The following is a 13,917-nucleotide window of genomic DNA, read 5'->3' as shown; positions in this document are numbered from 1 at the left end:
GGGAGAAGGACTGAAGGGCACCCTAAGCTGCCTGAGGCTCCAGAACGATCTAGCCCGGGATGAGAAGAAGCATAGCCAATTTGTCTTGGAGCAGGATCCATTCTGCAGAGGGCTCTCAAACCGGAACTGCTGGCATCAGTCGTGACCATGACCCATGAGATGGGGCAATTACGCCGGTTTAGAACTGAAGCCACCAGAAGAGGTTGCCCCTCATCCTCGATACGTGAAATAGGTTGACTGTTGCCCCTTGGTTTCCGTTGCTGTCGACAACCTAGCTGGAAAGAAGGGCGTACGTCTGCAGGGACCACTTGACCATAGGGATCGTGGAGCCCATTGGGCCAATAATCTTTGATACCATGAGGTCTTCAGCCATGAAGAGAAATTTAATTCTCCTCTGGAAAAAACGAGATCTTCCCCACTGGGAGTGGGATGGTGCCTTCCACTATAGAAAAAACAAAGCTGGGCTCCAAAGTACAGCGGGCGCTGGACTAGTTCTAGGTGGCTCTTTCACTGATCTAGGAGCCATCCACAGCTGGCCAAGGTGGAGACTACCTTCTCCCTGTGAACCAGCAGCTACCCTTTGTCTTGGGACAGCAACAGGAGGTTGAAGTAGTGAAAGGACGTACGTTCTGATGAGAGCCACTATGGCCAGATGAATTCTAGAGAAGACTTGGGTGGGGTTGACAGCCCAAAAGGAAGGAAGATGAAATGTAGATGTTATCGTCCAACTTGCAACCGGAGGTATTTGAGAAACTCCTTCGCCACCAGAACATGGAGGTAAGTATTTTAAGTCGATTAAGAATAGCCAGACGGAGTCTACATTTGACCCTTCATACTACATATACTTGTTTAGGTAAGCTAAGACTGTCACTGGTCGCCATAAACCTTTTCTCTTGTGCTACGAGAGAGGGGGGGGGTATACCCCCTGGGAATTTCCGTCCCTTGGGACATGTACCGCTGCTCCCTGCGACTTCAACAATTTAAGTCCACACAGATGTGCCAGAAGTTCCAGCCAGGCCTTTAAGGGTGAGCTTCTCCCGAGCGTTCAGAACCTTCCATACTAGAAACTCTTCCGATCAAACAGACGCCTAACCTTGGGGAAGACGTAAGTATAAGGCCCACTAGCCGTGACCGAGGCTTGAGTATGGAGACATATGTTCTCTGTCCAGGTTTCCAAAGCCTTAGCCATAGCTGTTAGCGCCAGGTCAGGTCAACAGCCATCCCATAGATTTTCTTGGGTCTTGGCTTATTCTTCTCTCCAGCCCGTCCTGAAGGACGCAGGATCTTCTAAAAGAATGGTAACCCATTTAGCCAACCGTATTAATGCTGCAACTATGGGGGGAGTGTTCCCAGAGACTTCACTTCTTCTGTCATGAAGGGGTATACTCTGGAAATGTTTTTTTTTTTTTTTTGATGAAGCAGTTTTCATGTCCACCATAGTCCACTCCGATGATATCCTTTAACTCCGTAAGAATCTTAAAGAACCTCTTCGCTTAGCTGGGGGTGGAAGGGTCCACCCACCTAAGGGTCTCCTTAACCATCCTGACTAGTGGGGGAGCCAAAGAGCCATCAAGGCCGCTGACACTTTACATCACCTTCCAGCTCGCTGACCGAAGAATCCGGAGAAGCAGCGTAGGGCTGTAAGGATCCAAATCCTTTGGGCCGCATCAGCCAAGGAGCCATGTAGAATGGTGGACTGGCTCCGTGTGTGGGATGTATCCCATTTCTTTAGGGATTGATCTACCACATATTTCACCAGAGACTTTTCATACTTCATAGTTTCCAGTCTCTATTTCCCTCAACCGCCTGGGCATCACATTGGTCACATAAGGACTTGCCCTCCGGGACTCGTGTCCCATATCCCCAGCAGGCTCTGCGTTCAGAGCGGCTGTCACGGCAGTGGGTAAGGTGAATGGAGGAGGAATGCAGCGTCTCCTCTAGTTGGAGGAGGAATGCAACGTCTCCTCTAGTTGGAGGAGGAATGCAACGTCTCCTCTAGTTGGAGGAGGAATGCAACGTCTCCTCTAGTTGGAGGAGGAATGCAACGTCTCCTCTAGTTGGAGGAGGAATGCAACGTCTCCTCTAGTTGGAGGAGGAATGCAACGTCTCCTCTAGTTGGAGGAGGAATGCAACGTCTCCTCTAGTTGGAGGAGGAATGCAACGTCTCCTTCCAGTCGCAGGAGGAATGCTACGTCTCCTTCCAGTCGCAGGAGGAATGCCACGTCTCCTTCCAGTCGCAGGAGGAATGCTGCGTCTCCTTCCAGTTGCAGGAGGAATGCTGCGTCTCCTAGATGTAGGAGGAATGCTACCTCTCCTAGTTGCAGGAGGAATGCGACTTCTCCTCTCGTCGGAGGAGGAATGCGACTTCTCCTCTCGTCGGAGGAGGAATGCGACTTCTCCTCTCGTCGGAGGAGGAATGCGACTTCTCCAGTTGCAGGAGGAATGCGACTTCTCCAGTTGCAGGAGGAATGCGACTTCTCCAGTTGCAGGAGGAATGCGACTTCTCCAGTTGCAGGAGGAATGCGACTTCTCCAGTTGCAGGAGGAATGCGACTTCTCCAGTTGCAGGAGGAATGCGACTTCTCCAGTTGCAGGAGGAATGCGACTTCTCCAGCCGCAGGAGGAATGCGACTTCTCCAGCTTCAGGAGGAATGCGACTTCTCCAGCCGCAGGAGGAATGCGACTTCTCCAGCCGCAGGAGGAATGCGACTTCTCCAGCCGCAGGAGGAATGCGACTTCTCCAGCCGCAGGAGGAATGCGACTTCTCCAGCCGCAGGAGGAATGCGACTTCTCCAGCCGCAGGAGGAATGCGACTTCTCCAGCCGCAGGAGGAATGCGGCTTCACCTCCAGTTGCAGGAGGAATGTGACTTCTCCTCTTCTGTCTAGACGGCGAATCTCGTCTAGATCTAGACAATAAATGGAGAAAGTTGTGGTCTGGCAAGGTCTCGGACATCCTGGACCACAAATTGCTGGTCCGATCTTTTGAAAGAGCTGCAAAAGAAAGATTGGGGGGTGGGGACACCAAACGCAATCTCAAACCCTTGAGAATGCAACCTCAGCCCCCTCCCCTTGCCTGCACCTACCCAGTGCGCAAGGGCTGGCTGCAAAAAGGCAGTGACCTGTCCATAACCTCTGGACAGGACGTCAGCAAAAAATACATACAGTCTGCGGATGACCCATAAATGCTACCCAGGCCAGGGAAGCCAACCAGAAGAAAAAAAAAAAAACATCTATTTATTATTATTTTTTTTTTTTTTTTTTTTATTATAAAAAATATCCATATAATTTTTTTTTTTTTTTTTTTTTATTACATATAGTGCATCCTGGTGCAGACTCAGCATGGGGGAAGCCACCGCTCACTGTCTGAGGAAAATTCCCGCACTGACAGGAGGCAGACATTTGAATCCCCAGCCTGGTGACGTCACCGCCCCCTCCACCTCGCGCCTGCGCCGTGAAGACAGCCTAACGGCACCTGCGCGGTCGCCGGACCACCTGCCACTGCGTGAACACGAGAGCCAGGCCTCACTATCACAGAGGCCCCGCACATGCGCAGAGCGGTGGCAGCGTCCGTGACCCGGAAGTACCGTGGCACCCTGGAACGCAAATGCATTCCATGCGCCGTGAGGGGACACAGAGGTACCGGAGAGTACCAGAAAATAAAGGGAAACAAACAAACAAATAGACACAGAGGCGACTGCCATGGAGGAAGTGAAAAAGGTTCAGACCTTGCCAGCCGTTGATGCGTCCACCTTCAGGCATACCGTGGCAACCTCCATTCCATCACTGGGGTATATATTTTTGGAAGTGCAGTTGTTCACCTTTTTCCTTTCAAGCTTTGTTTCCATGCAGTGCCTGCACCCAGGCTTCTGAGAGGACACTGATTGCTTAGTGCACTCAGCTGGAGCGGCAGATCCCTTCTTCTCTATGGAGTGTATACTGCCAAAGAATTGCACAGGCCAACTCGTAGCTCAGCCCTGAGCTGTACCGCATGGATGATATGCCAAAAATTCAGGAAATATTCCAAACGGACGCCAGCAGGAACAAATGTGATGTAGGTCCATGAGGAGGACAAAAAAGGAACACAGTACTGATAGGTGAGCTGACTTTTATGGGTATGGGGTCCTATAGCATTGGAGAGGAGGCGGGATTAACCCACACGTAGGCTGCCATGGAGTCAGTCAGGAAAGTGTAATTTTCTTCATCGCCAAGACTTATGTTTTAAACTGCATGTAAGCCCTAAAAATGTACTTATTTTCTTTCTTTTTTTTTTGGCCTTCGATCATTGTGTTTTGCTATAGCTGTTCGATACATGAAAAAAAATTGGATCCTGACCAAAATTGCAGGCATGGCAAAAATGAAGCTACATGTTGCATTCAAGTATCGAGTGGCACCACTGATGCTGGGATTTTTTTTTTCCATTTTAAGTTTTTTTTTTTTTTTTTTTTATCAAACAGAGATATACAAACAAAAGTAAGAGCAAGGTACAAAGGACATAGTTGCCATTCATACAACATAACATTGTAATACAGAAAACTGTCAAGGCCTAGTGTATAGATTTCGTTCGGGCTTGATGACCCAGACAAAAAAATTCACGGTTTTGTTGTCGGAAATTCTGATCGTGTGTACGCAGCATAAGGCTACGGACCAGCACATACTGTATCCTTGTCTACATCTCCCTTCTATATTCTGGAGAAAATGGGAAAGTATTCTGTAGCTTTGCCCTAGGGTGGCAATGCTGCTTCTTCTTAGCTACAGAATGTTACGATACGAGAGAGCGTTGTCACCCTAGGACAGGAAGTGTGGGCCAGATCCACGTAGACCGGGCGCAACTTAACTTTCCCGATTTAAGTTACACCGCCGCAATTTTTCCAAGTTAGTGCCCGACAGGGTTGGACTGGCCATCGGGACTACCGGGACTTTCCCGGTGGGCCGATGGCTCAGTGGGCCAGTTGTCACTCAGGGGCGTCGCACTGATGTCGGGGAGAGGCGGCTCTCTAATTAGGCAAATAAGGCGATCGCCTAATTGAAGAGCCGCCTCTGCTGACAACAATGTCGCCGCGGCGTTAAGCTCCGGTGTTGTGCGGGTTAGCATGCCTGTAAACTCCACGGCCAGGCAGTGGAGAGAGGGGTCGGAGCGTGGCTGAGAGTTAAGGAGGAGGCGGGGCCAGCGCTGTGTAGTCCGGGGGAGAAGAAGGGGAGGAGATTCCAGCAGCCAAAGCACAATTCCCGCTGCTCCGAAGATCGCGACCCCCCCCCCCAGCCTTCGCCCCCACCGCTGGAGTGCTCAGCGAATCGGTCCCCACACACCAGGAGGAGGAATCTGGCATGCCGTGGAGGGGTAGAGGAAGGTACCGCGGAGGAGGCCCCACGAACGCTGTATGGAGCCGATGGCAGGAGAGAAGAAGTGTCCGAGCGGCAGGCCGGGAGGCGAGATGAAAGAGCAGAGGTGAGTGCTGCTGCAAAAGACCTGCAAGCCCGAGGAGCCAGTGAAGCCTCATGCAAAACCGCAAGTACGTTTTTAGAGGCTACAGACCTTTCACTGTTGTCACAGTGACTTTGATTAACTGTTTGTGGGGGGGGGGGGGTTAATTTACAATGGTAATTTTAATATGCAGCATGGAGGGGGTTAATGTACTGCCACTGGTCACTGATGCATTGGTGACCAGTGGCAGTTAATTAACCCCTTTGTGCTGCATTATTGACACCAGTGTCAGTGTTAATTAACCCCTATATGGTGCAGCATGAAACGGTTGATGAACACTGACACTGGTGTCACTAATGCAGGAAAAAGGGGTTAATTGACTGCCACTGGTCACCAATGCATCAGTGACCAGTGGTGTATTTGATACTGCCCACCCCATACACTCCGCACCCCTCTCCTGTACATACCACCCACCCCATTTACTCCGCACCCCTCTCCTGTACATACCACCCACCCCATTCACTCCGCACCCCTCTCCTGTACATACCACCCACCCCATTCACTCCGCACCCCTCTCCTGTACATACCACCCACCCCATTCACTCCGCACCCCTCTCCTGTACATACCACCCACCCCATTCACTCCGCACCCCTCTCCTGTACATACCACCCACCCCATACACTCCGCACTCCTCTCCTGTACATACCACCCACTGCCATACACTCCGCACCCCTCTCCTGTACATACCACCCACTGCCATACACTCCGCACCCCTCTCCTGTACATACCACCCACCGCCATACACTCCGCACCCCTCTCCTGTACATACCACCCACCGCCATACACCCCGCACCCCTCTCCTGTACATACCGGTACCACCCACCCCATGCACTCCACACCCCTCTCCTGTACATGCCACCTACCCCATACACTCCGCACCCCCTCTCATGTACATACCACCCACCCCATACACTCCGCACCCCCTCTCATGTACATACCACCCACTTCATACACTCCGCACCCCCTCTCGTGTACATACCACCCACTTTATACACTCCGCACCCCTCTCATGTACATACCTCCCACCTCCATACACTCCGTCCCCCTTTTGGTTTCTTTAGTGAGATATCAGGGGTCTAAACGGACCCCTGAAGTCTCACTATTGAGACTGCTCCAGAGATCGCGCCCTAGCCTCGGCGGTAAAACGCCGCTATTTTTACCGCCGACAATTGTGTATAGTTTACTGTGTTTGTGTGTGTGTTTTCAAAAATTAAGTGGGCCGGTCTGGATGAAGTCCAGGGCCAAATTTTTGTCCCAGTCCACCCCTGGTGCCCGATCCACAAAGCACTTACATGGAAATTTGCAGCGGTGTAACTTAAATCCGTCCGGCGCAAGGCGGGCCCAATCGAATGGGGCGAGTCCCATTTAAATTATGCGCGCTCACGCGCCGGACGTACTGCGCATGCTCCGTCGGGTAAATTACATAGTTACATAGTTACATAGTTACATAGTTAGTCAGGTTTGAAAAAGACACAAGTCCATCCAGTTCAACCACAAAAAACAAAAAAACTAAATAAAAAACACAGTAAAATCCTATACACCCAACTCCATACCCACAGTTGATCCAGAGGAAGGCAAAAAACCCCAGCAGAGCATGATCCAATTTGCTACAGCAGGGGAAAAAATTCCTTCCTGATCCCCCGAGAGGCAATCGGATTTACCCTGGATCAACTATACCTACAAATCTTAGTACTCAGTTATATTCTGTACATTTAGGAAAGAATCCAGCCCTTTCTTAAAGCAATCTACTGAACTGGCCAGAACCACCTCTGGAGGGAGTCTGTTCCACATTTTCACAGCTCTTACTGTGAAAAAACCTTTCCGTATTTGGAGGTGAAATCTCTTTTCCTCTAGACGTAAAGAGTGCCCCCTTGTCCTCAGTGTTGACCGTAAAGTGAATAACTCAACACCAAGTTCACTGTATGGACCTCTTATATATTTGTACATGTTGATCATATCCCCCCTAATTCTCCTCTTCTCAAGAGTGAATAAATTCAGTTCCTCTAATCTTTCCTCATAGCTGAGCTCCTCCATGCCTCTTATCAGTTTGGTTGCCCTTCTCTGCACTTTCTCCAGTTCCCCGATGTCCTTTTTGAGAACTGGGGCCCAAAACTGAACTGCATATTCCAGATGAGGTCTTACTAATGATTTGTACAGGGGCAAAATTATATCTCTGTCTCTGGAGTCCATACCTCTCTTAATACAAGAAAGGACTTTGCTCGCTTTGGAAACCGCAGCTTGGCATTGCATGCCATTATTGAGCTTATGATCAACTAAAACCCCCAGATCCTTCTCCACTACAGATCCCCCCAGTTGTACTCCCCCTAGTATGTATGATGCATGCATATTCTTAGCCCCCAAGTGCATAACTTTACATTTATCTACATTAAACCTCATCTGCCACTTAGTCGCCCAATTAGACAGAGCATTGAGGTGGGCTTGTAAATTGGAGACATCCTGCAAGGACGTTATTCCACTGCATAGCTTGGTGTCATCTGCAAAGACAGAAATGTTACTTTTGATCTCAGACCCAATATCATTTATAAATATATAAACCCGACGTGCATTGCGCTAACTGACGTCGCACCGACGTCATTTGCTTAGACGTTAACGTAAATGGCGTCCAGCGCCATTCACGGACGTCTTACACAAATGACGTTGATGTTTAAACTTCGACGCGGGAATGAGGGCCATACTTAACATGGCTTAAGAGAACTAGGGCTCAGCCCTAGTTTTACGCGGCGTAACCCGACGGAAACTACGTAGATTTAGATCGACGGGACGTTCGGGGATCGCCGTAAGTCTTCATTTGCATATTCTACGCCGGCCGCAATGGCCTCGCCACCTAGCGGCCGGCCTAGAATTGCATCCTTAAGATCCGACAGTGTAATTCAATTACACCTGTCGGATCTTAGGGCTAGCTATGCGTAACTGATTCTATGAATCAGTCGCATAGTTAGAAACAGAGATACGACGGCGTATCAGTAGATACGCCGTCGTATCTCGTTTGTGGATCTGGCCCTGTTTACTAGCAGATTCACCAGGTGAAAATAAAAGAAAAAAGCTTTAAAAAAAAGAAAACTATTGCAACTAATGACTGGTAAGCTGCAATATATACAAAAAATCTTGGGATTTGAAATGCTTTGAGTTCTTCCACATCTGATAAATAGTCACCATGGTCATACATGAAAAAAAAAAACATTCAGCTTAAGCATATAATACAACAACATTGTATGCAAATATGAGTATTTAATGGGTTACATACGAATTGCTTATGATGTGAAATTTCTCTCCCTTTACAAATGTTAAATCGTCCTCAGTCCGTGCATCATAATCGTACAAAGAAATAAAAGTGGTTGCTCCTCCTGAATTAGTAAAAAAAAAATAACAACTTAGAATACAGTTGAAAAAAGCTTGTACTTCCTAGAGTTGAAAGAAGACATATAATAGGACTTATTTATTCATCTATAAGGCACTAATATACTACTCGGCAGGGCTTTTTTTCAACAGGAACACAGGCCACCTCCAGCACTGAATGTATGCAATGGCAAGGGGTGGTGGGGTGAGCTAGAGGGTTTATTGTTGCTGGCAACTGGAGAATCTATTGTCACTGGGGGAGTGGATCTATTGGTGGGGGGGGTCTATTGTTGCTGGAGAGGTCTACTGTTGCTGGGGAGAGCTATTGCTGCTGGGGGGGGGGTCAAGTGTTGCTGTAAGGGATTTACTGTTGGGGGGGGGGGGTCTTTTTGCTGCTAGCCGATGGAAGGTCTATTGATGTGGTTGCTGGGAGATCTTTTGTTTTGGGGGATTTATTGTTACGGGGGGGGGGTCTGTTGTTGTTGGCTGGGATCTTTTTTACTGCTTTTTTTGTTATCATTAACAACATAGTTGCTTTGGCCAATTGATAGGAGGTCAATTGATTTTGCCCTAATTCTGGAATTGCTGCACTTCTCTCTTCATTTACTAGATGTCCAGGTATCTGGTGGCATTAGATAAGACAAGGGCATTGCAAGGACAGATTAGGAATGAATGTGGTGTCTCAGCCAATGGGCAGGGATTTTCTTAGGTCATTTGGCCTGCTGGGAGAGCCTATTTATTTGTGGTGTGGTCAGGTGATCGGGGTTCTGTGCCACCGGGACGGCTATCTGGTTGGACAAGTGTTGTGCTGCCCCGGGCTGCAAGTCCAGAGCCTGATGCCGCGTACACATGACCGTTTTTCAGACTGTAAAAAATTCCTTTTTTTATGTCATTAAAAACGACCGTGTGTGGGCTCCAGAACATTTTTTACGATGTAAAAAATGGCCATTAAAACTTAGAACATGCTCTAATTTTCGTGAAAAAATATGCATGCTCAGAAGCAAGTTATGAGACGGGAGCGCTCGTTCTGGTAAAACTAGCGTTCGTAATGGAGTAAGCACATTCATCACGCTGTAACAGACTGAAAAGTGCGAATCGTCTTTTACTAACACAAAATCAGCAAAAGCAGCCCAAAGGGTGGCGCCATCCGAATGGAACTTCCCCTTTATAGTGCCATCGTACGTGTTGTACGTCACCGTGCTTTGCTAGAGCATTTTTTTTTTCACGATCGTGTGTAGGCAAGGTCGTTTTAACGATCGGGTTGAAAAAAAAAAAGTTTTTTTCTAGACCATTAAAAATTTCATTTTTTACCACCCCGAAAAATGGTTGTGTGTACGCGGCATGAGGCCTATCCCGGGGACATTTGGCTGCTATGCTGTCTGAGGGCCTATCCAGAAGCAATAAAACAGCATTGGGTTGAGTTTTGCGGCTTGCAGTCCAACCAGAAGTGACAGTTCTGCCGGCCGGAGAACCTGTCGTGGTCAGAGGTAAAGGGGAAGCTGTCGCCACTAAGGGACTATACAACCTACTACCAGGGATCACTGTGAGTTGCTGAAGCAAGTACCAGAGCAGTATTCTCACCAACTGGGGATGGTGAAGAATTGGGAAACTTCAGGAGATGTCAAGCTAGGGACCCAGTCAGTGGAGGTGATGCTTGCAGAGAAATATTGTGTGCCAAGCCAGGGCCCAAGCAGGCTAGTGGGGTAATGCTTGAGGAGTATTGATGAGTGCAAAGCTAGGGACCCAGCAGGGAGGTGGGGGTGACGTTTGAGGAAGATACTGAATGAATAGATTGAAAGAGCTTAGAGAATCCAGTGGCAGTGGATCAGCAAGTATAGTGAAAGACTGGGAGCTCAGTTGAGTGAAGATCTACAATAGGAGATTGTGGAATAAGTGAATAAGTTCATTACAATCTTTGTTAGAAACTGTTTCAAGATGGTTGCCATAGGAAACAGCGGTCCTACTCATGCAGATGTGGTGTCTTGCTGGATGCTTTTCCCTGCATGGCTGTCTGCCTATAAAAGTCTTGAAGTCTGCTAAATTAACATTGCAACTACTAAAGGGTTTCCTGGCCCTAAACCTCTCTCCCACAGTTCTGTTTAAGAGACAATAAATCTCTTTGCATTCAAGAAGTGTCTGGCGCCCATTAATCTTGCATTGCACCCACCATGCCTCGTAACCCACTCTATACAGAAGGATGTCAGCTGTCCCTAGGAAGTCACCATTAGGCCTGGAGAGGCCCTGGACTTGGCTACACATACAAATTACTTAGCAACACAAAATGATACCTGGGGTTGGTTGGGGGTGGAACCAAGGGACATAGCTCGGAGATGGGTAGGGAGCGGAGACAATGGGTGACTTAGAAAAGGGAGTACCTGCACCTATTCTCTGAGAAAAAAGCCCTGCTACTCAATGTTTACATAGTTGGCTGGAATGTCACTTTAAAGTGTAGGTTCACCCAAAAAGTTAATTTTTAACATTTGATTGAGGCTCGTTTTGTCAAGGGGAATCGGGTGTTTTTTTTTAAAATCGAAGCAGTACTTACCGTTTTAGAGAGAGATCTTCTCCGCCGCTTCCGGGTATGGGCTGCGGGACTGGGTGTTCCTATTTGATTGACAGGCTTCCGACAGGCTTCCGACGGTTGCATACATCACGTCACGATTTTCCGAAAGTAGACGAACGTCGGTGCGCAGGCGCCGTATAGAGCCGCACCGACGTTCAGCTTCTTTCGGCTACTCGTGACGCGATGTATGTGACCGTTGGAAGCCTGTCAATCAAATAGGAACGCCCAGTCCCGAAGACCATACCCGGAAGCGGCGGAGAAGATCTATCTCTAAAACGGTAAGTACTTCTTCGATTAAAAAAAAACACCTGATTCCCCTTCACAAAATGAGCATCAATCTAATGTTAAAAAAAAAATTCGGGTGAACTCCCACTTTAAGTGTTAAGTTGGACTTACACTTACAATGTTGTTCGGTTCTTGATGACATTTCTGAAATTCACTAAGTGGGTGGCCCTGCAAGCCGCTTCCTCTGGACATCCTTTGATTGAAAAAAATTGCCAGCTGCCCGAATACAGTAGCTGCAACAGGAGATTTGCCTATCTGTGCTCTATTGGATGAATAGAGGAATGTATTGAATTGTTTTCATTCAACTCAAACATAATAGTGTTTGGCCAGCCTAAAGCCTCGTACACACGATACGATTGTTGGCAGGGGATTGTCTATTGACAGACTGTTGTCCTAAAATCTTACCGTTTGTACGCTCCTTTTGACAATTGTCCAATTTTCCGCCAACAAATGTTGGATGATAGGCTAATAAATTTTCATCAGGCAACGGTTTGACATCAGATTTTTGTATGGTCAGTACACAAATCCGTTACAAGTAGTCACAAGTCAAAAGTACAAACACGCATGCTCAGAATGAATGCTCACTAAACACAAAATTAGCAGAAGGGGCCCAAAGGGTGACGCTCAAGAGCTGAAATTGCTCATAGTACGTCACTACGTTTGTGTCTGTGGCACAACAATTGTGTGCCGTTAGTATGGAAGACAAGATCCTGAAGGGGTCCCTTGACTGGTGGGGGCATGGTCAGGTACAGGACAAGGTGGTGGTCTACAAGGATTGGTTGTTAGGGGGAATGGGATGGGCCTGAGCTTGGGTTAAAGTATTGCCCCAGGGAATTCTGGGTCTTTCAGGAAACGTGTTTGAAAGAGCTGCCCACCCTACCGCCCCCTTTTTTCTATGGTATGTCACAGCTTGCTGCGGTTTCTTGACCCTGCCAGCATAAAATGGCTGTAATGGGCCATGCCCTTGATGGAAATCGGAAGAGGGCGGCCTGTCCAGCACTTATGGTAAGGACAGCCCCCCCCCCCCTTTGGAATTGTGCGCTCACAGTACAACTGTGACTGGCACTGGTTGAAAAGTGTTCACATGTTATGTTTGGATTTAATAAAGCTGTGGCCTTGTCCTTTCCAACCTAATGGGTGTAAGTGTGTTAATTTAATAGGGTGAAGGGGCAAGGGGCAAGGTTTTTCTATACATCTATGTTACAGTTAATTGTACCTGGGCTTATTGTGCATCAGCAGTCATGGCATGCGCCCTTTTGACAAAAATCAAACGCTGGATTGGCCAACAATCGTATCGTGTGTATGAGGCTTAACAGGAGTATGTCCACTGCCAAACCATCCTGGTCTTTGTGTAGTAATCTCATGGTACAAGTATAAATAATTGAGCCTCATTACCTGAAGATGCGGGGTATCCCAAACCAGATGGTACTCCCAGAAAATGTCCATCCAAGATGGATATTGATTTAGTGGCTGTAAAGTTGAAATCATAGCTTGGGTGTGCTGTAGTGGGGTCTGGGTAATAGCGTTGATTGGTGTTCGTCTGCACAACGGTTTCCTCTGTTTTTCCTTCGTTTGTTTTTTTGCACTGTGCACAGCCCATCACCTGCACAGTAAGCATGTTATAGTAAATAATCATTAAATGCGCTATCTCTATAAGCAGGTGTAGCATGAACAAGCAGCATCTAGCTGAGCGAAATCTGTTGCAGTGATTGCATACACAGAGGGAGGTTTACTTTTTAGTAAGGCTGTGGAAATGAACTATTAATTCCTCGATTAATCTTTAATTTTTTTGATCGATCAAAATGTTTTTGATCGATCAAAATTCTTTTGATTGGTACTCACCTCTCCGCCGGCTTCCGGGTCTTCAGGGAGTTCCATCGGAGATCCGGTGACGTCATGGACACTGGCGGGGCTTGCCGTGTCCATCTGAAGGGCTCCTTTGCTGTGCCTTCATATCTGCATGTCATTGGGACCTCACTATCTGCCACACGCAAGGGCTGTTACACTTCCCTCAATCACTTCCCTCTATCAACCTGGGATTCTACAGCCATCCACTGGGAGATGTGATAGTTCCCTTCACGGGGCATCTACATGCCGACGGACTGATGTTAACCTCTCCTCATCTGGATTCAGCAGTGGTATCGTTGTACACATTTTTATACCAGTATCATACTTAGCTATATGTTTTTATGACTGCTTTTGCTACCGTTTTGTATTACTCGCACCATT

At 47.8% G+C, this 13,917-nt stretch overlaps 1 protein-coding gene across 3 annotated transcripts in view; it reads right to left on the bottom strand.

Moving 5' to 3' along the window:
* The window catches only part of FGR (FGR proto-oncogene, Src family tyrosine kinase), a 205,926-nt gene that overhangs the window by 113,734 nt on the left and 78,275 nt on the right, over positions 1 to 13,917 (bottom strand). For all 3 annotated transcript variants that reach the window (XM_040337980.1, XM_040337983.1, XM_040337982.1), the window contains exons 3-4: positions 13,084 to 13,291; positions 8,749 to 8,848 (exon numbers count right to left, since the gene is read on the bottom strand). In XM_040337980.1, coding sequence (XP_040193914.1) covers positions 8,749 to 8,848; positions 13,084 to 13,288 — 305 coding nt within the window. In that variant the 5' untranslated portion in view covers positions 13,289 to 13,291. The remainder of the gene's footprint in view (positions 1 to 8,748; positions 8,849 to 13,083; positions 13,292 to 13,917) is intronic.

This window comes from Rana temporaria, chromosome 2 (genome assembly GCF_905171775.1).
Source record: "Rana temporaria chromosome 2, aRanTem1.1, whole genome shotgun sequence".
Taxonomy (NCBI): Eukaryota; Metazoa; Chordata; class Amphibia; order Anura; family Ranidae; genus Rana; species Rana temporaria.
The sequence above is the reverse complement of the archived record's forward strand: the minus strand, read 5'-3'. Positions and strand labels throughout refer to the sequence as shown.